General features: G+C 51.5%; 1 protein-coding gene across 2 annotated transcripts; it reads left to right on the top strand.

Annotated features, from left to right (window-relative positions):
- The first annotated feature begins 1,941 nt into the window (after positions 1-1,941).
- On the top strand, positions 1,942-22,209 carry PSEN2 (presenilin 2). Of its 2 annotated transcripts, none has more exons than XM_054170917.1 (11): positions 1,942-2,000; positions 6,714-6,910; positions 7,384-7,610; positions 9,782-9,923; positions 11,150-11,217; positions 14,893-15,113; positions 15,896-15,994; positions 18,922-18,999; positions 19,864-19,980; positions 20,534-20,652; positions 21,747-22,209. In XM_054170917.1, the coding sequence occupies exons 2-11, from the start codon at positions 6,767-6,769 to the stop codon at positions 21,900-21,902; spliced, it is 1,371 nt and encodes a 456-aa protein (XP_054026892.1). In that variant the 5' UTR covers positions 1,942-2,000; positions 6,714-6,766; the 3' UTR covers positions 21,903-22,209. The 2 variants fall into 2 exon arrangements, with proteins under 2 accessions (XP_054026892.1, XP_054026884.1); XM_054170909.1 differs by having other exon boundaries at positions 7,381-7,610.
- The last annotated feature ends 1,092 nt before the right edge of the window (positions 22,210-23,301 follow it).

The following is a 23,301-nucleotide window of genomic DNA, read 5'->3' as shown; positions in this document are numbered from 1 at the left end:
CAGTCTCTTCTCCATAGTAATGAGCAATAGGAAAGGAAATGGCCTCAGGTTGCATCAGGGGAGGTTTAGGCTGGATATTAGGAAAATCTTCCTCACTGAAAGGATATTCAAGCACTGGAATGAGCTCCCCTAGGAGGTAGTTTTGGCCTGCATTAGGAATAGTGTGGCCAGCAGGGAGGTCATTGTGCTCCTGTACTCTGCATTGGTTAGGCCACACCTTGAGTCCTGTGTCCAGTTCTGGGCCCCTCAGTTTAAGAAGGGCATTGAGACTCTTGACCGTGTCCAGAGAAGGGCAATGAGGCTGGGGAGAGGCCTTGAGCACAGCCCTGTGAGGAGAGGCTGAGGGAGCTGGGGTTGTTTAGCCTGGAAAAGAGGAGGCTCAGGGGTGACCTCATTGCCCTCTACAACTACCTGAAGGGAGGTTGTAGACAGGAGGGGGTTGGTCTCTTCTCCCAGGCCACCAGCACCGGAACAAGGGGACACAGTCTCAAGCTGTGCCAGGGGAAGTTTAGGCTGGAGGTGAGGAGAAAGTTCTTCACCAAGAGAGTCATTAGCCATTGGAATGTGCTGCCCAGGCAGGTGGTGGAGTCACCATCCCTGGAGGTGTTCAAGAGGGGATTGGATGTGGCACTTGGTGCCATGGTCTAGTCATGGGGTTTGTGGTGTCAGGTTGGACTTGATGATCCTCAAGGTCTCTTCCAACCTTGGCGATACTGTGATTCTCTGATAACTGTGGTTGAATCCCTGTGCCTGGAGGTGTTTAAAAGAAGCAGAGATATAGTGCAGAGGGATGTGATTTAGGACTGGAGCGTTAGAGATCTAACAGTTGGACTTGATGATCTTGAAAGTATTGTCCAACAGAAACGATACTGATTGTACCCTCTGAAAACACAAACTTCTCATGTCTACAGTACACCACGTGAAAATGTTGAGAGGACACAGGCTCAAGCTGCGCCAGGGGAAGTTTAGGCTGGAGGTGAGGATAAAGTTCTTCACTGAGAGAGTTGTTAGCCACTGGAATGTGCTGCCCAGGGAGATGGTGGAGTCACCGTCCCTGGAGGTGTTCAAGAAGGGATTGGACTTGGTGCCATGGTTTAGCAGTCATGAGGTGTTGGGTGACAGGTTGGACTTGATGATCTCTGAGGTCTTTTCCAACCTTGTTGATTCTATGATTTATTAACCCCTGTCTTCTATAAACCAAGCCGAGGTGGGACACAACCCCAGGAGAGCCACACTCCGTCAAATTCCTCCGCTTTTGTTCTCTCCTTCTTCGTGCTTCCCCCTCACCTTCACATTTCAACCGGGATCCGCACACTCCCCTTTACTGAAGGCTGCAAGTGAGCATTTAAATGCCTCCTTGCAAAAGCTGGTGGCTCGGTCAGTCACCGGGGCCATTTTGCACCCCCACTGCACGGGTGCAAAGGCAGGCAGCTCCAATCAATGCGTTCCCGACTGCCTTTCCCCGGCACAACCCGTTTCGCGCGTCCAGCTGCAAGGGTGCGCTCCTTACGCTTGAGGTGAAGCTGACGGAGCTTCACCTCACACCTGTCACTTGCACACTTCGTGTTCCCACAGAAACACTTCTCGCAGCCCCGCCCGGACACCCGAGCTGGGAGGGGAAGCCCTGACACCGGCGGGCTGTCGCGGGAGCCACGGCCACCACCAGGCGCAGCCGCCCGCCTGCCTCTCGCCCAGCTGCGGCACCCCCCGCGGGCGCCCACCGCCTCCCCACCATGGCGGCCTCAGCCGCTGGCTGCCGCTTCCCACTTCTCCTCACCGCCAGGGGAAGAGAGGGCTGCGACAGCCGCCTCCTTATTGGTCGTCCTTCTACCCACTCCTCTCTTCCATTGGAGGAGGCTGACTCGCAGGCGGGGCGCTTTTTGAGCGACAGTCGCTGCAGCGAATCGCTGGGCGCGCTCATCGCTGGGGCTAAGTGTTGCGGCCACAGTGCGCCGGGGCCAATGGGAGCGGAAGGGTGCTTGTGCTGTGCCCGGGAGCAGGTAAACAGCGGCGGCGACGCCGGCTCGGGCTGACCCGGCGGTTCCGACGTGGATTGTGGCCTCATCCGGCCGTCGCGGGCTCTGCCTGCCCTCCCCATGAGACGGGACGGGGCCGATCGCGTGGGGCTCGGGGGTGGCCGCGCTGCTGGAGCCCTGCGAGGGCCCCTCCGTTGCGCTTCACGTCGGGGCCCGGCGCAGAGGCCGGGGGCGGGGGAGGTCGGGCAGCTTGGCTGGCTCCTGGTGGAAGTTATATATATGGATATATGTGCATGTGCATGTAGACACATAGATATGTGTGTTTGTATACGTGCATCTGTAATGTGTCTGTATATATAAACACCTGTCTTATCTGTGTGTTTCTGTGTATATGTACGTGTGGAATAGAAATACCTGTCAATATATTTCTCCTGGGCAGTGGCATTCCTACCTGAAATCCAGGATGTCACTTGGAAGTGCTGCCTGCACCTCTTCCCTGGCATCCAGGCTTGGAAGCAGCTGGGGAAAGCACCTGCCTGGGTGCAGAGTTTCCACCTGGCCTCCTGTAAAATCTCTGCCTGGCAGGGTTTTTTTGCCCCTTTTAGTTTTCAAGTGCTGGTTGTCTCTCTCTTTCCCTCCACCAGCTGCTGTGTGGGTGGCCGAGCTGGCCATGCACTGGGATGGGCAGGAAAGCTGACCCAGCGCTGCTCAGAAGTCTGCCCCCAGCTTTCTTATTGGCCCCTTTAAGTACTTAAAGGCCCTGGACCCTTCTCTTGGACTTGATGATCTTTGAGGTCTTTTCCAACCTTACTGATTCTATGATTCTCTAGGCTGAACAACCCCAAACCTCTTAGCCTGTCCTCAGAGTAGAGGAGTGCCAGCCCTCAGATCTTTTGTGTGGCCTCTTCAAGACCTGCTCTAACAAGTCCATGTCTCTCCTAAAGCTGAACCAAGCTTTGAGGACTGGTGTGAGCAGCTCTGCAGGGATGTGGTGCCTTTATTCTCTGATGGGAATTTGACTGCTAGTGTCATTTGGGCATAAGGCTGGCAAAATAATCCTTCTGGCCCTCTTGGGGAGGCTGATTGCAGCTTTGCCAGCGAAACAAACTTCTGGAGTTCTGTGCTGTGCCTTTCTTCAATGCTATCTCTGTGTTCTGGGGCTCAAAGTGAACAGCATTGATAAGTTCTTTTTTGCCCACTGAAAAGGTGTGTTTCAAGTTCCTGGTCATTTTAGCAGGATGCACCTTTATTTATTGGCAAGAACCTGGAAATCTTTTCTCCTAATTCTGGTCCCAGCACTTAGGATCTCTTAAGAGGTTTTTCCTCCTCTTTGCCTTTACCAACAGCAGTGATTACTACAGCCAAAACTTAGGAGGACATCAGGCTGTCAGCATCAGCCCAAAGCTTTCTCTTGTTCTAAATATAGCAAAGGAAGACTAATTCCCCTCATCTAATTGCCATCAAAGAGAACAATAAGGTAGAAGCAGGAAATTTAAGTCTCAAAAGGGTTATTAAGTATTCTGCCAGCCTATAGCAGCTGTCCTGGGCTGTATATTGTACTGGTATTATTTGTGATGGAGGAAATGCCAAGGGAAGGATTTAGGTCTGGTTGTAGCAGGGTGATGTTGCAGCATGAAATCGAAAGGCAAACTGAGGCTAGATCCTCAAGTTAGTGAATTGGCCCAGTTTCATTGAAGCCCATAAAGCTGATGAAGAAAGAGGACTCCTGGAAGGAGAGAAATGGTGACTCCTTGCTCTCCTGGAAGCTTTGTGAGACTGCTATAAGGCAGGAGCAGTTTGTATTCCCACCTCAGCTGCCCTGTTACACAGAAGCATTGCTGGCCTGGTTTTTGTCCCCTTTCAGTTTTGCTCTGTGGCTTTGAGGGTTTGGAAGTTTTTTGCTCTTCAACATCATGAGCACCTTATTTTTTAACAGGACTTCGTGGTTCAAGTCCAACTTGTGCCTGATGCTCTGCAGCTTACTGGGTCAGTTTGAGGATGGTCTGGCATGTGGTGTTCATCACCTTTCTTTACTGTATGCTTTCTGTGGCTACAGAACCCCCTTGCATTTCTCCCCTACTCCATACCAAGAGCTCCTTCTGGGTTTATAACCAGGAAGTATTTATGTCAGCTCACCATGCTTGTTTGTCTCCCCATGCTTTCCCTTCCTGAACTCTTCTTCCTCCTTTTCAGCTCAGCCTAGGAAAACAGTATGCACCAAGGAATCTGGTGTCATGTGCACAAGTAGGAATGAAGATATTCCTGCTCTCCATTATGGGGTTTCCAGTGTCCTTGGGAGGCAGAAATCCTCTCTGCAAGGACCCTTCCCTTTAGTTTAAGTGGTGAAGTGAAATCAGGAAACAATATGGCTTTGTAACATCCCTTTCTTGGGGCTTAGTGCTCAGAAGCTCCTGTAAAACTGCAGATACACTGGGGGCTGTGTCTGCTCTCAATGAAACCAGAGCCTTGTGATCAGGGGACAGTAAAGCTGTGTTCAGCCCTGAGTCTGCTTGCTGACCACAAGTATTCTTGCTCTTTTGCATTTGTCTACATCCTTATTAAGAGAGAAGAGCAGAAAATGTCCAGCTTAAAACCAGCTGAATGATGTGAGTTTCTTTTGTCACTGTCCCTAGAGGTGTTCAAGGCAAGTGGCCATGGCACTTCAGGACCCTGGGTTAATGGCCCTGGTGGTCTTAGGCTGACAGTTGGACTCAGGGAGCTCAGAGGTCTTTTCTAATGGAAACAGTTCCTTGATTCTGTGGAAGTTAGTAGTGGGCACTGTGTCACTGCTGTTTAACTCATCCAAGTGTTAAAAGTAGGCTAATTAGCTGCCCCTTCTAAATCCCCTGCAGAGCTGCTCTGCTCTGCTCTGCTCACGTAGCAAAACCTGTGCAGAAATTGCTTAACTACTGGGAGAAGTAGTTCTTCAGTATTGGTTGGTTGAAACCCAAGTATTGGTCCCACACTATGAGAGAGTAACTCTTTACTTCTTTATTCCCTGGTGCCTGACATGGGTAGAAGATCTGGAGAGTTATTTCAATTCCATGGCTCACAGCTCCCATGGCATGCATAGCTTAGCCTCTTCATGCAGCCAGAAGTATGTCATGATTGAGTCACTCTATGTGCCTGGCTTCCTTAAAGGCCTAAGTGCTATAACTGCTTCAGCATCTGGGTTCTCAGCCATAGGTTGTGAGTCCTCATATGCTCAGTCAGAAGAGTGTTAAGCACCTGGAGTGGAGATTCTGGGCTCTGTAAGACATAAGCTGTTGGGCAGCTCACTTAGTAAGAACACAATGTGGCTGTGAAGCTGAGAGGCCTGGCTGGAGGGCTGCCCCTGCATTTGTTTCTCGTGGCTGTACCACTTGTATCACTAAAAGAGGAACAAAAAGATCCAAGGAGGTGGGAGGGGAGGAGCAGATGCCTGAAAGATGTTTCTCTTGGGCAAGATTGAGCTGGCATTCCAAAATTTCTTGAAGGTGCCAGATGTGTGTTGGGGAGGTTGTGAAAGAAAGGAGAAGCTCTCCCGTTTTACCTCCTCCACAGTGAAGTTTGGTTGGTTTAAGTGAGAAGAGAGAGAGATCTCACAGATCTCCAAACTACCCACTGTGACCTCTCAAGCTTGCTGGTGGACAGCACAGTGTACTGGTTGGACTGCCAGGGCATGATTCAGATGGAAGTGACTGCATCCAAGTCACATGGCTGCTTCTGCTTCCTCTTCTCAGCTGGCTGCATTTCCAGAAGCACGTGGGCTGGGGTCAAAAGCTGCAGATGGGAAGTGCTCTTGTAGGTACCAGAGCTTTACAACACATCAGAGGTCTGGGTTTGCTTCTGGGCAGGTGGCTGAGAATCAGGAGGTGACTGAATTATCCTCATGGACTCCAGCAGCTTTGTTAAGCTGAGCTATTAAATACCAAAAGGGATTTTTCCATCGCTGGCCTTTAGGGCTTCCTGAAACCCCTGGCTCTCAGCCTGTTCTGCAGTGTCCAGGGCAGTGACCCTCCTTGCCCCTAGAAAGAAGAGCTCTTCCTTCCCTTTCTGCAATGGGCCACTGCTTTGTCTGCTTTTCTGCAGGGGGAAGGAGACCCTGTTGTACTGCCCAAGTTTTGCCTTTAATCACAAGAGATGATAAAAAGGGTGGCACTCCTGAGGAGACAAGCCTTTCCCTTTCTGCACAGAGCTGCCTTTGTCCATGGAGGAAGAGAAGAACTGCTTATAAAATCCTTCTGCTCAATTAAACACTCATGCAAGGGAAGACAGCAGGTAGCTCCTGGGCTGGTGGCTTATGTACAGCTGAGGCTCGGGGTGACTAAGAAACTTGTGTTACCTGCTGATGCTCCTGGGAGCATTGTGTAAGAGCCAAGCTCTCCTAAGCTCTCCAGCAGGCAGCCAGCACCTGAGGTGAAGCTTTCTCTGGCCCATGCACAACAAACCCTAAGCACTGAGGAGACTCCTGTGTGAAAGTCAAGAGGTGTGAACGGGAGAGGGAAAGGAGGCAGCAAAGAGAAGTGCATTAAGTTGCTTCAGTTTTGCTGCTCTCCCTGGCTGTGAGAGTCACAGTGGCTTTAGCTGAGGGGACCGGCATGCCTGGGGGCCAGCGGGCTGAGCAGCTGATAGAAGGAGACGGGGTTGAGCAGCGTGCCGAGGCCTCCCTGCCAAAACTTTGCCTCCTCTTCAGACTTCCAGTGGTTTGCACTGTGGTGTTCACTGCTTCTCTTCTGCTCTGCTTTGTCCCCTCAGGCTTGAGTAGCGCTCGGCTGTGCCTCTCCTGAGTGCTCCTGTGGAAGGTGACGATGATCACATTCATGAACAACTCGGACAGCGAGGAGGAGCCCTGCAATGAAAGAACATCCCTGATGTCTGCAGAGAGCCCTCCAGTACCCTCCTACCAGGATGGCCTGCAAGCCTCAGAAGCAGGGGAAGCCCAGGCACATAGGGTAGGTGTGTGTTCTTCCTGGGGAGTAAAGAAATGAAGAGTGATGTTAGATGGAGTCCTGTGAAGAGTAAGGCGCCGGTCTGCTTTCAGGGGTGTCTTGTGTTGGGTCAAGGGGCAGTGGACACAAACTGGAACATGGGGAGTTCCAACTCAACATGAGGAAAAACCTCTTCACTGTATGGGTGACAAAACACTGGAACAAGCTGCCTAAGAGAGGTTGTGGAGTCTCCTTCTCTGGAGACTTTCAAGACCCATCTGGATGCGTTCCTCTGTGACCTGCCCTAGGTGATCCTGCTTTGGTAGAGGGTTAGACTCAGTGACCTCCAGTCAGGGTCAATGTCCCTGGAGATGTTTAAGAAAAGCCTGGATGTGCCATGGTCTAGTTGATTCGACAGGGTTGGGTGATGGGTTGGACTTGATGACCTTGGAGGTCTCTTTCTACCTGGTTGATTCTGTGCTGTTTCCTTCCAGAAGAGGCGAGCGGGCGGCGGCTGCAACCCTAACAACCCGGCCGGTGGGGAAAGGTCTGACTCAGGTGTTCCAGTGAGAGAAAGCACCTCAGACAATGAAGAGGAGGAACTGACTCTGAAATATGGAGCAAAGCATGTAATCATGCTCTTTGTGCCTGTCACCCTTTGTATGATTGTTGTCGTCGCCACCATAAAGTCAGTGCGCTTCTATACGGAGAAAAACGGGCAGCTGTAAGTGGGGTCTTCCCAACAGCCTCTCAGATCAGGGGATCCCTAGCTCTGCACACACACACACACACACAGAGTGCTGCCTTGGCAGACTGGGAGAACCTTTGCACTGCTAAAGGTGGCTGTGTGACCGTACAAAGATCTTGACTAAAGGAAAGTGAGACCCCACCTGGAGCACTGCGTCCAGTTCTGGAGCCCCTATCACAGGAAGGGTCTGGAGGTGCTGGAAGGTGTCCAGAGAAGGGCCAGGAGGGTGAGCAGAGGGCTGGAGCTGCTCTGCTATGAGGACAGACTGAGGGAGTTGGGGTTGTTCAGGCTGGAGAAGAGAAGGCTCTGAAGAGACCTAATTGTGGCCTTCCGGTATCTGCAGGGGGCTACAAGAAAGCTGGGGAGGGACTTTTGAGGGTGTCAGGGAGTGATAGGACTGGGGGGAATGGAACAAGACTAGAAATGGGTAGATTCAGATTGGATGTTAGGAAGAAGTTGTTCCCCATGAGGGTGGTGAGAGACTGGCACAGGTTGCCCAGGGAGGTGGTGGAAGCCTCATCCCTGGAGGTGTTTGCAGCCAGGCTGGATGTGGCTGTGAGCAACCTGCTGTAGTGTGAGGTGTCCCTGCCCATGGCAGGGGATTGGAGCTGGCTGATCCTTGAGGTCCCTTCCAGCCCTGACAATTCTGTGGTTCCATGCTGCATTCACCTGTGTAAGTTTCTTTCCTTGTCTCTGTTACACCGTCTCATTAGTGCTGGCATTAGGGCCAAGCCTAGGAGCAGCCTAATGAGGAAGTTGCTTCATAGTGCAGCAGAAAAGGGAAGAGAACACTGAGAGGGGATCTCATCAATGTGGATAACTATCTGAGGGGTGGGTGTCAAGTGGAGGGGGCCAAGCTCTTTTGGGTGGTGTGCACTAATAAGACAAGGAACAATGAAGACAAACTTGAACATAGAAGGCTTCAGCTCAACATGAGGAGAAACTTCTTTGCAGGGTGGGTGACAGAGCACTGGAGCAGGCTGCCCAGAGAGGTTGTGGAGTCTCCTTCTCTGGACACTTTCAAACCCCACCTGGATGCATTCCTGTGCAGACTCCCCTAGGTGATCCTACTTTGGCAGGGGGGTTGGACTTGATGATCTCTGGAGGTGCCTTCCAACCTCTAATGTGCTGTGATAAAAGGCCCAAGCTGATCTTTTAGTCCTACACTGGCATCAAGCAGGAAATAGCATGTTCATTTGGATGAGTGTCTCATTTCCTGAGGGCATTTCTGGTTCCTAAAGGCTCATGGTATGGATATGAAATTCCATCCAGCTCTTGCTCCTGGGGTTCTAACTCACTTCACACATCAGGTGGAGAAATGGGAACTGTTGTCCCCTGAACTGAACCCAAATGGGGGTAGGGAAAAAGGGTTGTGCAGGATGATGATTGGGCATGAAAGAGTCCAAGACTCTCCTACTGTGTGTGGAAAGAAAGAGTCCCACTTCAGGACAGCACCTGGGATGTGTCCTTGTAATCATCATGGAGAGGACCAAGAGCATGCAATAAAAAATGGCCTGGAGAGAATCTACTACACTTAAATGAAGTAATTTGTATTCTAGGTGTCTGCCTTCTGTTTAGAGCTCTGCCAGCCACAGCCTCTCTGTAGGAGTATGCTTGTGATAAAGACCACTAATCTTTAGCTGATAATTAAGGCCTCCCAGTGCCTGAAAGGGGCTTGCAAGAAAGCTGGGGAAGGACTTTTACAAAGGCTTGTAGAGATAGAGCAAGGGGGAATGGCTTTGATGTGGAAGAGGGGAGATTCAGACTGGAAACTGGGAAGAAATTCTTTCCAGTGAGGGTGGAGAGACACTGGAACAGGGTGCCCAGGGAGGTCAGGGATGGAAGTGTTCAAGGCCAGGTTGGATGAGGCCTTGCACCAGTCAGTCTGGTCTAGCAGAAGGTGTCCCTGCCCATGGCAGGGGAGTGGGACATAGATGGTCTGTAAGGTCTCTTCCAACCCAACCCATTCCACGACTCTCCAAACCTGGAGTCCAGCCCCTCCAAAGGCTGCCTCTCACGCTTGCTGTCCTTGGCAGCCAGATACCTCCCTTTCTTTCCCCCCACACCGAGAGATCTGGTTTTATCCTGGGGCAGTGAGTTGGAAGAGAGTTGTCTCTGCATTCTGTGGCTTTTGCTTCACACTGCAGGATCTACACCCCCTTCAGTGAGGACACCCCCTCCGTGGGCCAGCGCCTGCTGAACTCCGTGCTGAACACCCTCATCATGATCAGCGTCATCGTCCTCATGACCGTCTTCCTGGTCCTGCTCTACAAGTACCGCTGCTACAAGGTGAAGTGCTTGTGCCACAGCCTCTCCCTCCCTCCTGCTGGCAGCTTGGGGTCAAGTGGGGCTTGGTGTGTCAGTGAGAAGCAGACTCCACCTTTCGGGCACAGCAGGAGTCAGATCCTGCAGAAGCTCTTGCAGGTGGTGGAGCTGTGCCTCTGGAGAGGCTTTGCTGCTGTTTTGGCTCCAATGATGGGCTTTTAAAAAGGAGGGCTGCTGCTTTGTCTTAGAGCTGAGGCTTCTCCATCTGTTTAGCCTGGAAAAGAGAAGGCTTCAGGGAGAGCTTGTAGTGGCCTTCCAGTATCTGAAGAGAGCCTACAAGAAAGATGGGGAGGGACTGTGTGCAAGGGCTTGCAGTGATAGGACAAAGGGGGATGAATTTGAACTGGAATAGGGGAGAGTTAAACTGGGTATTAGGATGGAATTCCTTCCAGGGAGGGTGGTGAGACACTGGGACAGGTTTCCCAGGGAGGCTGTGGATGCTCTCTCCCTGGAGCTATTCTAGGCCAGGCTGGATGAGGCCTTGAGCAGCCTGGTCTAGTGGAAAGTGTCCCTGCCAGTGTCAGGGGAGTTGGAGCTAAATGATCTTCCAGGTCCCTTCCAACCCAAACCATGGTATGAATCTCTGAATCTCAGACCAGGAAGGTTTGCTGTTTGTACCTATGGACTAAGTTGTACCCTTTACTGCAAAGGCCTTCTCTTAGGTTTCAGACAAACTTTGTGGGAAATCATGTTCTTCCTGCCTGGGGAGGCCCTGGTTGTGGGCTGAAAGGCACATTCCATTCAAGTGGCTTTATGATCCCTCTGGGAACTGTTATTTGTGCTGTCACCCCAGAATTTGAGCACTTGGCCATTGCTGCTTTGTGAACTGGGCCCCGAGGTGGATTTGTTGTACAGCCATGGGCAAACCTCTCCTCTCCATCAAGCAGAGAGGGGGTGCTCACCTGAGCTATGGATACCCATGGGAAGGATAGCAGAGAGACTGAAACAAACCCCAAACCAACAAAGCCAAACAAATTCCTTACAGGGATACAATACAACAGGAAATAATTTGGGAGAAGAGGGAACAACTGGCTGTCCCTCTTCCCTCACTGGCAGTGGGGGAGGCAAGGTCTGTAGAAACTGGAGGGAGAGTGCAGAAGGAGGCTGTTGGACAATAGGAAGCTCTGTCAGTGGTGCATGCAGCCCTGCAACCTGCCCCTTCAATCACTGTCTCTTCTTGCCCTTGACAGTTCATCCATGGCTGGCTGATCCTGTCCTCCCTGATGCTGCTCTTCCTCTTCACCTACATCTACCTTGGGTAAGTGGGAATGGTGCAGGTAACCTGGCAGTCTGGGGCTCCTTTCACCTCACAGCAGCAAATCCCCGACTTCAATCAGGACAGGAAGGTTTCTCTTCTCCCAGGGGAGGTTTAAGACTTGTTAGAGTTAAGATTGCTTTTTCAGTTCTAAAAGGAGAAAGCAGAGTTTTAAAAGAGCAATGCCTGCTCCACAAAGACCACTGGAAAGTGATGCTGTGAGCATGGAGTGAGCAGGCTGAACCTTGAGAGAGGCAGGCCCTGAGAAGTAGGTGGAAAGGAACTTCCTGTGCTGAGTTCAGTGGAAATGTGGTGGATGCAAACATCCTTCAAGGAAAAAAAAAAACAGCATGAGCAGGCTGCTCAGGGGGGTGGTGGAGTCACCAGCCCTGGAGGGAATTAAAAGCTGCTGGGGGAGGTGGTTTAGTGGCAGTGGCTTAGCAGCAGTGGTGGATTGGGAGCTCTAGGTGAGCAGTTGGGCTGGATGAGCTCATGAGACTCTCCCATGATTCTGCAGTCCCATGAGATACTTCCACTTTCACAGCTATGAAGAAGAGAAACAAGAAATTAAACTCATTAAAAATGGAAGGGGACTGAAACTGACTTTGACCTTGGGAAGCTGAGTAGACTTCAAAGGAATATTGCCTCTTTAAAGGCCAATATTTTCAGACAAGGAGGGGCATCAGTAGTGGTTAATGTGATGGAGCAGTTCTTGGGCTTGTGCTGTGTTCCAAATGAGTATCATGATCAAAAGGTCAGTTGAATCCTCACTGAGAAAGAGAGTCAAGATTGCAGCACTGCTACCAAACTCGAGTTTGCTGCTCAAGAGGAGCTGGAGTTGCATTCTTGTGGCAAAGAAGAAAGCTATTAGAGAAACTCACAGAGCAAGACCAAGGGCATTTTTGACCCAGTGGGAGGAGGGACAACCACTGGGTCAGCCTCATACCCTGCCATGCCATGCCAGTCAACTTTGGTTTCCTTTGCAGCTGTCTCAGGCTTCATCTCTAATTGCACAAGCTTTTATTTTGCCTTTCAGAAGTGCAACATCAGATTTTGCTTAGAATGTGTGAACTGAGGAGAAATGGGCACTGATTGCTTTAAAATAGCTCCTGAAGAAGTATAAAGACATTTTGTGCCTCAGATGCCTGTGAACAGTGCTCATTGCTTTGATAATGAAGATGATTAGAAGGCTGGAGCTCCTCTGCTATGAGGACAGACTGAGAGAGTTGGGGCTGTTCAGTCTGGAGAAGAGAAGGCTCCAAGGAGACTTTATTGTGGCCTTCCAGTATCTGAAGGGGGCTACAAGAAAGCTGGGGAGGGACTTTTGAGGGTGTCAGGGAGTGATAGGACAAGGGGGAAGGGAGCAAAACTAGAGATGGGTAGATTCAGATTAGGTGTTAGGAAGTTCTTCCCCATGAGGGTGGTGAGAGCCTGGCACAGGTTGCCCAGGGAGGTGGTGGAAGCCTCATCCCTGGAGGTTTTGAAGGCCAGGCTGGATGTGAGCAACCTGCTGTAGTGTGAGGTGTCCCTGCCCATGGCAGGGGGGTTGGAACTGGGTGACCTTTGAGGTCCCAGCCTCAACCCTGACAGTTCTACGACTTCCATGTCAGAGGATTCTCTGAACTGCTGTGGTTTGGAGAGCATAAGAGAAGAGCCTCTCAGAGTAAAGTGATACCTACAGACAAAACAGAAAAGGTTATTTCAAATGGAACTTTCAGCTGGTTCTCAAACAGTCAGGTTAGCAGTTGGATCTCAACTGGTCAGCAGACAGGAAGGCAGAAAGTGCTGGAGAGGCAGCAGCAAAGGCAAAGAATTCTTTGTAAGCTCAGCATGACCTCAATGTTCCTTTTCCCCCCTTCAGTAAGTTGTCCCTCCAGAAAGCCTTTCTACCCAACTGGGGACCCACCAGGCCTTTGTCATCCCCTCCCCCTCCCCACTTCACCTTCCCAAAGCAGCTCCTGCTCCCCCTGCACCCTCCTCCCCCCTGCCTGCCCAGCTCCTGCTCCCCCTGCACCCTCCTCCCCCCTGCCTGCCCAGCTCCTGCTCCCCCTGCACCCTCCTCCCCCCTGCACCCTCCTCCCCCCTGCCTGCCCAGCTCCTGCTCCACCATCCATCCCAGAGCCAGGGGCAAGACCCTCAGCCAGCCAAGATACTACCCAGAGGAGCTCAGCCCCAGCCAGCACCCGTGGAGGGGATTGGAGTAGTTGTCAATGAGAGCCCTAACAGCCGGGGGGCCAGCAGGCCCCCCGGCCTTTGGTGTCACCACCACCATCACCCAGTGTGCACCAGTGGCACTCACCTGTGATCAGAGGAGGATCCTCCAGCCCCGAAGGGCTCAGCTTAGGGCTGCTGCCCTTCCTGGGGCCGATTAAATAGGGCAGTGGGTGGTGAGGGCCAAGTGGCCACAGCTGGGGTGGGAGGAGGCTCCAACAGGCTCAGGTGCTGTGGGATTTGAGGGGAAAAAGGGGGCAAATGAGGTGGGTGGGGTGGCAAAGAGGCAGGTGTGGTGGGAAAGGGGAGGTGGTGGTGAAAGAGAGGAGGGGGGTTTAAAATAAGTTTCTTTTCCATCAATCTTTCCTAATGCACAACTGCAGCTCATGGCCTGCTTTGCCCCCATGCCAAAAGAACAAACCCCTCAGAATACAGAAGCCCAGTGGTGGCTAGTGCAATGACACCTTCCCATCATCATCATCTGGCTTGGTGGGGAAACCTCTGCTTTGCAGATCAAGAGAACAAGGTTTAACAAAACAAAAATGTTCAGCAAGAGTGAATCCTTTCCCTGGATACCAGCAGGCAGCACCAGGGGGATTGAGCACTGCTCTGTGAGGAGGGGCTGAGAGCCCTGGGGCTGGTTAGTCTGGGGAGGAGAAGGCTGAGAGGGGATTTAATAAATGTTTATAAATATCTGAGGGCTGGGGGTCAGGAGGGAGGGGACAGGCTCTGCTCACTTGCACCCTGGGATAGGACAATGGGTATCAACTCCAGCACAGGAGGTTCCACCTCAACATGAGGAGGAACTTCTTCACTGTGAGGGTCACAGAGCAACTGGAGCATAGGTTGTGGAGTCTCCTCCTCTGGAGACTTTTAGGATACATTTGGATGTGTTCCTGTGTGACCTGTGCTGGATTCTCTGCTCCTGCTCTGGCAGGGGGGTTGGCCTTGATGATCTTCAAAGGTCCCTGCCAACCCCTAACATCCTGTGAGCCTATGAGTTAGTTCTCTGATCCATTTTGCCTTTTCCTCACCCTCCATTGTTTCAAGCTCATTCCCTTAGCTCTCAGCTCACCTAGGACCAAGTTTTTAACTTGCAGGTAGCACTTGGTAAAGTTTGGCATTTTTAACCCAGAGCATCCTGCATCTGGTGGGAAGAGGCTGCAGATGGTGCTGCAGCTGCAGGCCTGTGTTTTGGTAAGATTTGAAAGCCTGCCTGCTCAGGCTCCGGGAATCACCACCAGCCTCAGGACTAAGGCAGTGTGGTGGTTGCCTGCACACACAGGAGGAGGAACAACTTGCTGAGAGCAACAGCTGGGCACAGGGCAGGTTCCCCTTTCCTGATGAGAGCTGCTTCCATCCTGCTTCCTCCTGATGTAGCAGGAGACCTGTGCAACTACAGGTAGCAGGATGCCTTCTGTGTCAGTTGCTTCTATTGCTTAGGTATTTTTTCCCCTTGCATTGCAGTGAAGTGTTGAAGACTTACAACGTGGCCATGGATTATCCAACTCTCTTCTTGGTCATCTGGAATTTTGGAGCTGTTGGAATGATTTGCATCCACTGGAAAGGTCCCTTGCAGCTCCAGCAAGCCTATCTCATTATGATCAGTGCTCTGATGGCACTGGTTTTCATCAAGTATCTACCTGAGTGGTCAGCATGGGTGATTCTAGGGGCAATCTCCATCTATGGTAAGTCTAGGTGGTGACTCTAAAGGTGTGGCTCAAGGAGAGGTTGCTCTGAGACAGTCTCAGGACTGTGTGTACCACTCAGAAAACCAACTTTATGGTGCTGGCAGCTTTAGAAAGATGCAGATGAGTAATTAAGTTGACTCCCTAGCTAGTCTCTTGCCAAGTCAGGGAAGCACTGAGCCAACTGCATGGTGGAGGTGGTTGGATTTTCATCGGTTGCAACCTGGTAGTCTTGCAGGCTTCATTTCCAGCTATCAAAAGATCACAGGTGTTGGTATGAGCTACAAGTTTCAATGAAACCTGCAGAACAAGAGGCAGCTGGAAGGGAACATTCAGACTGGTGAGGAGCTCTGATGCAGGAGAGAGGGTAAGCAAAGAGGAACTGGACCAAAGGCCTTCACTCATGTGGCACACAGAGTCTGGAAGGTGAACCAAGTACCCCCAGTACTCCTCTGGTTAAATTTAACACCTCAGTGTAATGCTGTCATCTGCTTCCAAAGAAATCCTGTGGTCTGCTCAAGAGGCTTTGTAGAGGAGTGGCACAGTAAAACCTCTCTTTTATTCCATGAAGGTTTGGGGTTTGTGTTGCAGGTGACTCACATCTTCAGGGACTAGAAGCAGCTAGAGTTAGGCAAAGTGACCAGACCTGGCACTCAGGAAATCACCCAGCTCATAGTGACAGATGTCATTTTGAGAGGGGAATGACTCCTTCAGGATGAAGAAGGAGGTAAAACATGCTTAATAGTCTGAGCTGAGGTTGTCCAGCCCTTTTCTTTTTGCAGATCTGATGGCTGTCCTCTGTCCCAAGGGGCCACTGAGAATGCTGGTAGAGACTGCCCAGGAGAGGAATGAGCCCATTTTTCCTGCACTGATATATTCCTGTGAGTAGGATGAGAATGTCAATGGTTTTAAGCAGATTCAGCTTGCAGCCTGTTTCTGTGCCAGACCAAAGAGCACTATTTCAGGTGCTTCAGTGCCCTCAGACTGGGGTGTGTTTATGTTCTGCAGCAGACCATTTGTAGAAGGCCTGCTCCTCATTAGTCAGAGGCAGCCCACGCTGGCCTTGTGAAGGTGGGATGGTCAAAAGCAGATTTATCCACTCCTGCACACAGGGCAGAAGTTGCCCCTTTGGTCTGCCCACAAGAAGCTGTGTTTGCAAAGGTGCTGTGATGAGGTGCTGCTCACCCAATACGCTGACTCCTTGTGCATGTGCTTTGTAGACACACTGTGCATGTGTGGTGAGGGTGCCATCCCTCCTGCAGCTCCCCTCCTGCCCTGTGCACTGCATGGCTGCCGGGGTTTGGGATGTGTTTGCTTCACAGTTCACTCTGGCTGCTGACTGCATAAAGCCACTGCAAGCCAAAGCAGTCCTCTCTTCCCTCCTGTTCTTGGGCTGGCTAACTATGGTGGCCCTTATGACAGAGGTTTATATGGTCTTCAGATTAAAATGGTTGGAAGGCATGTGATTCAACAGTCATGGCACCTGCACTCAGGTGCTCCATGGGCCTCAGTGACTTTTCCACTCCCTTAATCATCTCTGTGGCTCTGCACTAGACTCCTGAGCAATTCCCCACTGGGTGCTAAGCTAAGGATGACTACAGCTAGATAGCCTGAGAGAAAAGAGGCTGGGAGGAGACTATTGCTCTCTGCAGCTACCTGAAAGGAGGTTGGAGTGAGGATGGGGTTGGCCTCTTCAACCAAATAACGTAGGACAGGACAAGAGGAAATGGCCTCAAGCTGCTGCAGAGGAAGTTCAGTTTGGATATAAGGAGAAAATGTCTTTCCTGCAAGAGTGTTGAGGCATTGGAAGAGGCTGCCCAGGGTGTGGGGGAGTCAGTGTCCCTGGAGGTGCTCAACAAACCTGTGGCCATGGCACTCTGGGACAGGGTTTGTTGGCCATGGTGGTGTTGGGCTGATGGTTGGACTCAATGATCCTGGAGGTCTTTTCCAACCAAATCAAAAACCCAGTAAATGTGGCACTCTGGGACACGGTCTAGTGGTGATGGAGGTGTTGGGTAGAAGGTTGAACTTGATGATCTTAGAGGTCTTTCCCAACCTTAATACCTCTCTTTGGTTTTCACTCTCCCCAACCCCCCACCCCCATCATTGAACATTCCATGAATGCTTTTGTACCTTCCAAGGAGAACTCCTCTTGGCTTCAGCTGATTTCCCTTTCACTGGCCAGTCTGTTACACCCTCCTGAGACAAGCTAGGTGAAGGCTTTTAAGTCTTTTACTTAAAAGTTTCTCTAAAGGAGAATGCAGTTCACCAAATAGGCTCTGGCCAGCCTGACCTAGTGTGGGGTGTCCCTGCCCGTGGCAGGGGGGTTGGAACTGGATGATCCTTGTGGTCCCTTCCAACCCTGACTGATTCTGTGGTACTATGAAATAATAACTGCAGGACACCAAGGTCTTTGTGCAGAATGTCAGTGAGTCCTTGGCCAGACCACATTCTGTGGCTCCCTCTAGCTGCAGAACCATCCCTTTGGCTGAGCTTGGGGTGGAAGAGCAGGCACTGTGTTTGCCTTGGCTCCTTTTGTTTAGCTGAGCACCTCTGAAAACCAGGAGGACTACACACAAACAGATGGCTGATTGGAGCCCCCTGCCACTGGTTGCAGAGTGGTTTGTATTCCTTTGGAATCCAGGGCTCCAGCCCCAGAATAAACCTCCTGTTCTTCAGTTGGTCCTGGAACCAAAAGAGAGCCAGCCAGTGTTTTGAGAGGGAAGAACCAAAGCAAACAGGCAGGAAGAGAGGTGGCACTCTGGCAGCTGCAGCACAGCCCTCAGTTGGGTGCTTTACCTTTGGCAGAGGGTGAGGATTGAGCTGGGGGAGTTAACCTCTGGTTACCTTTTGTACCACTGGCATTTCCTGGGCAATTGCTTTCTTTGAAGAGCCAGAGACCAAGGAGGAAACAAAGGAGATGAGGACCTTACTTCTGGGTTTTTACTTCCTTTAGCCTACAGAGCAGGCTCTGCTGACTCTTGGCTGTTTGTGCTCCCAGACTATCTCACCATCTGAATGGATGCATTGCATTCATTTCCTTCCACTTTGCCTTTGTGAGAGTTTTAGGCTATGCCCTTTAAAATTCTTTCCACAGATCTTGAGCAGCAAAGTAGTAAAATATAAGTGAATCACTGCTGGGTGTGAAAAGGAACACAAAGATCACTCCAAACAGTCCCATTGGAGAGAGATCTACCCTGGGAGGGGGTGCACCAAAACAATTCCTCCTTCTTGTCTCTTCTCTTCTCCCTTCATGGCTCTGGAGAGATACTAACCTGCTGCTGCATTGTTTGGGTTAAGTCTAACAGCAACTTTGCTCCTTTCTCTTCTCCCTTTTGGACAGGGGGTGGGGGGCAGAAAAAGGGATCTCAAAGGTCTCTTCCACCTGGTCTGGTCTATTCTATTCTATCCCATCCCATTCTATCCTATGCCATTGAGAAGCTGGTAGCTTCTCCTGGTCTCTGACCAGGGGTGTCCCTGTGCTGTTTATCAGTTGTAAACACCTGTAAATATTGTAGCTGCTGCTGTCTTTTGTCCATGTTCATTGCAGCTTGTAGCTCTGCTTGTAAAACACAGCTTTCATTTGCTTCCACCTGAGCTGCTCTGGCAAAGTTCATGTTGGGGAGGGGGTGGAATTTCAACCCACCACAGCCTTCTCAGTGCCTAGGAAAATCAACTGAGATTGAATGGTTTAAAAGCACTGTCAGGGGAAAGAGTCTGCAGTGTTCAGGCCAGCTAAATGCTTAGCCCCTCTGAGCTACAGTGGCCAATATTTGATGCAGCTGATTACTACCTGTGCTCCTTCTAGCTGCCATGATATGGACAGTTGGAATGGCAAAGCCAGACACAGCATCGAGAGGACCAAGACAGCAGAGGTGGGATGCAGGTTGGTTGGTTTGCTTTTCATTCTTCTGTGCAGAGCACTGTCCCATGGAAATCCTGTGCAGGATGGAGACTGCAAGGAGAAGCCAGCCCCTGGAACCCTGAGGGCTGCACTGGTTTTGGTGTTGTGTCCTTAAGTGGCAGAACTTCATGGTGTTCTGAAGCCTGCTCTTAGGACTGGCAGCAAAGGTGGCCCCATGGGCTGGTCTGCTGGGGACCAGCAGAGCACACTGCTGACCCATGGATAACTTACTATCCACCTGGACTCCCAGGTCCTTCTCCATGGGGCTGCTCTCAGCAGATCAGCCAGTCCAACCCCCCTGCCAGAGCAGCATCACCTAGAGCAGATCACACAGGAACACATCCAGGCAGGGTTTGAATTTCTCCAGAGAGGGAGACTCCACAACCCCCCTGGGCAGCCTGTTCCAGGGCTCTGTCACCCTCACAGGGAAATCTTCCTCCTGTTCCCATGGAACTTCCTATGCCTCAGCTTCCACCACTGCCCCTTGTCCTGTCACTGGGCATCACTGAGCGGAGCCTGGCTCCAGCCTCTTGGCACTCACCCTGCACATGTTTATAAACATGAATGAGGTCACCCCTCAGTCTCCTTCTCTCCAAACTAAAGAGCCCCAGCTCCCTCAGCCTCTCCTCCTTCCCTTCCAACTGGTTCAAACCATAGCAGCCATGTCTCTGCCTGAGCTGGAGCCGATGATCGTGCCTCCAAGAAGCAAAGGCCTTGCCCCTTCCAGAGAAGCCTCACAGCAGTGTGGATTTCCTGCATTAAAACAGGTTGGAAATGTGGCTAACTCTTGTGTTTGTTTTGCTGTTGCTAATCTTTTTTTCCCCTGTCTGCTTTTGTGGCCCCAAGCTGAGGATGGGAGAAGGAACCACAGGAGCCCTTCACATGCAGACTCTCAGCCGTCGGAGACGAGCCCCGGTCCAGCCCGCCCCATCACTTCTGTAGAGGAGCTGGAGGAGGAGGAAAGTATGGGAAGCTTTCTGCCTTGGCTTGAGTCTCAAAGTCAGAGCCTGGTGCTTTTGCTCATTCTGCTTGGACCCAGCTTGCTCTAACTGCTGTTAGTTTGCAGAGCTGTGACTTGTCGAGCAGCAGCGACCTGGAGTCTGAGACAGGTTGGACTCGATGATCCTTGGGGTCTCTTCCAACTTTAGTTACACTGTGAGACTGCCTGGCTGACAGTTCCTGCTGCTGCTGCTGTGGGGCTGGGGTTCCAGGGACCTCTCTTGCCTGTGTGGACTATTGGAATAGTTCTGTCTTCCTCCTGCCTCCCATTGGGCTCCATCTCCACACTTCCTCAGCTGGTACACCTGTAGAGCAGCCCAGGGAAGCGCTTCAAGGACTGAGGCTGAACAAGAACAGCTGCAGGACAGGGAGCTGGAAGTCTTAGCACCCTCAGTAATGTGTGAGATGCCAAGGCTCCAGGTTGATAGAGTAGGAGCCTTCACCTGCTCCTCAGGGGCTAAGAACTTGCTCAGGAGGAGCAGAATTAACACTTGGTTTCTTTTTCCCCTTCTTTCAGGGGGTGTGAAGCTGGGCCTCGGTGACTTCATATTTTACAGTGTGCTTGTGGGGAAAGCAGCTGCCACAGCTAGTGGAGACTGGAACACTACACTGGCCTGCTTTGTGGCCATCCTCATAGTAAGTGAGCAAGTCAGTTACACCCTGCTTGGCACAGCAGCAGTGCCAGAAGTGCCAGCAGCTGAGCACTGCAGGTAGCACAATCATAGCATGGTTTGGGTTGGAAGATCATCATCATCTAGTGACAACTCCCCCACTATGGGCAGGGACACCTTCCATTAGCCCAGGTTGTTCAAGGCCCTGTCCAGCCTGGCCTTGAACATCTCCAGGGAGATGAAAAGAGACTGGTCCCTTCTTCTGTCATCACCCCCCATTTCTTCACTCCCCATTAGAGTAACAGCTAAATAAAGTGAGCTCTTGGGCCAGCTGTATGGCAGCATTAGCTGGTTTTGCCACCTCCTCAGCAGAGAGCTGTGGTCAGGATAGCTGAAGGAAAACAAACAGTCTGGGCAGCTTGTGTGAAAGATGAAGCTGTAGGCAAACAGAACCTTGCCTCTGGTAGCTCAGGCAGGCTACCATTCCTGTAGAGTGCAAATATCCTCTGCCCTGCTGAGACCTCACCTGGAATACTGTGTCCAGTTTTGGGCACCCCAGTTCAGGAGGCACAGGCATCTGCTGGAGAGAGTCCAATGGAGAGCTGCCAGGATGATGGAGGGGCTGGAGCACTGCCCTGTGAGGAGAGGCTGAGAGCCCTGGGGCTGCTGAGTCTGGAGAGGAGAAGGCTGAGAGGGGATTTAATAAATGGTTATAAATATCTGAGGGCTGGGTGTCAGGAGGGAGGGGACAGGCTCTGCTCACTTGCACCCTGGGACAGGACAAGGTGCAGTGGATATAAACTCCAGCACAGGAGGCTCCACCTCAACATGAGGAGGAACTTCTTCACTGTGAGGGTCACAGAGCACTGGAGCAGGCTGCCCAGAGAGGTTGTGGAGTCTCCTGCTCTGGAGCCTTTCCAGCCCCATCTGGATGTGTTCCTGTGTGACCTGTGCTGGATTCTCTGCTCCTGCTCTGGCAGGGGGTTGGACTTGATGATCTTTGGAGGTCCCTTCCAACCCCTGACATCCTGTGACCCTATTATCTGTTAGGTTGTTGATGGCAGAGGTGTTTCCAGGCTGCTTCCTGCATCACCTTGTGTGTTTGATTCTCTTTGGCAGGGTTTATGCTTAACTCTCTTACTCCTGGCTGTCTTCAAGAAAGCACTGCCTGCTCTCCCCATCTCCATCACCTTTGGCTTGGTCTTCTACTTCTCCACAGACAACCTGGTGCGACCCTTCATGGACACCCTGGCCTCTCACCAGCTCTATATTTAGGAGTGGGAGTGGAAGGATTTCTTCTTCAAGCTTTGCTGGGAAGTGTGATAACCACTCTCTGGAAAAGAAGCCCTCAAGTTTTACACTTTAGTGCCATATATTTGTAAGCAGAACACTAAGTCTGTGACCTGATGAGTACTAAACAAAATATACCCAATAGTGACAGCCTGAAGGGAGAGGATTTTCTCTTCACAGAGCTCTTGGACTCCTGGCTCCTTGCTGAGCTCAGGGTTATCAGTTTTATGTTACTTGATGTACACACTGGCTGTGTGTGGCATGGGGCACTGGAGAGGGGAAGGATCTGATCTGTGCTAAGGCTGTGTTTAACTCTACTGTAGAATTTCTCATGCTTCACACTTTGGAAGTGTTGTGCAGCTGGGGTGCAAGTAAGCTGTTAGCTGGAGGAGCACAGCAGAGAGCAGTGTGTGACACCTGGGCATGGGCATGAGAGAGGTGAGGCTGAGCTTCAGAAGGTGCCCTCTGTGCACACAGCTGCTGCTGAAACTGCCCCAAATGCTGCTTCTTTCTGAGCTTGGTTAGAGTGGAGCCATGATAGATCTGGGCAGGATGGGCAGGGGTGGCAGGCTCAAACATCAAGCTACTGGTTCTGAGTGCCTTCACCACTGCACCCAACAGCTGCTGAAGGCAGAGCTGCCCCTTCACACACTCACAGAACATTAGGGCTTGGAAGGGACCTCAAAAGGTTGTCCAGTCCAACCCCCCTGTCAGAGCAGGATCACCTGGAGTAGGTCACACAGGAGTGCAGCTAGGTGGCTGTTGAACGTCTCCAGAGAAGGAGACTCCCCAACCTCCTCACATCCCCTGTGTGGGAAAACAGATGCTTCATCCTCTCTCCTCCCAGCATCTTCTCTCTGTGGAAATAGTTTGTTTGGGTCTAGATTAGAATCCTCCAATTGCCATGAGGTGGAGCTTACTGCACAACTTCAGTAAAGCAGAGCTGTTAACTCCCTGTGTGTCTTTCCTGTCTCACTTCACACAACCATAACATGCCAGGGAATTCAGGCTGTTCCTGCAAGGTCTGGTCAGGCTGGCTCAGATGAGGCTGTGGGGGCACAGCCACCACATCTCTCCCCAGAGGGGCCCTGAGAAGGCCTTGGGAGGTGTCCCAGTGTGGCTGTGGTGCAGGGAACTCACACTGCCATGCCCAGGGAGCTGGGCTGGGACTGCCACCACCACAGGCTCCAGGGTTTCGCCAGAAGCCTGAACCCTACGCAGCAGCAGGAGAAAGGGGGTGGAGGAGGGGAAAAAAGCAGTCTTCTCTCTTTGATCTGCTCCTGCCCTGCATCCCCTAACAAGCCCACAGCCCTCCCAGCTGACAGCCAAGGCTTGAGAAGAGCCCTGGGTCTCCAACAATAATCCCCCAAACCTTCAATTCACC

The sequence above is a fragment of the Dryobates pubescens genome, chromosome 2 (genome assembly GCF_014839835.1).
Source record: "Dryobates pubescens isolate bDryPub1 chromosome 2, bDryPub1.pri, whole genome shotgun sequence".
Lineage (NCBI taxonomy): Eukaryota > Metazoa > Chordata > Aves > Piciformes > Picidae > Dryobates > Dryobates pubescens.
Note: the sequence above shows the minus strand (reverse complement) of the source record. Positions and strands in the feature narration are given on the sequence as shown.

What these genes read in the sequence shown, in the direction of transcription:
- PSEN2 (XM_054170909.1), top strand. Translation starts at nt 6,767, where the DNA reads ATGATCACATTCATGAACAACTCGGACAGCGAGGAGGAGCCCTGCAAT. An exon ending in TCCTGCACTGATATATTCCT is followed by an intron (nt 15,995 to 18,921) that starts GTGAGTAGGATG and finishes TGCTCCTTCTAG; the next exon opens with CTGCCATGATATGGACAGTT. An exon ending in ACAGCAGAGGTGGGATGCAG is followed by an intron (nt 19,000 to 19,863) that starts GTTGGTTGGTTT and finishes TGTGGCCCCAAG; the next exon opens with CTGAGGATGGGAGAAGGAAC.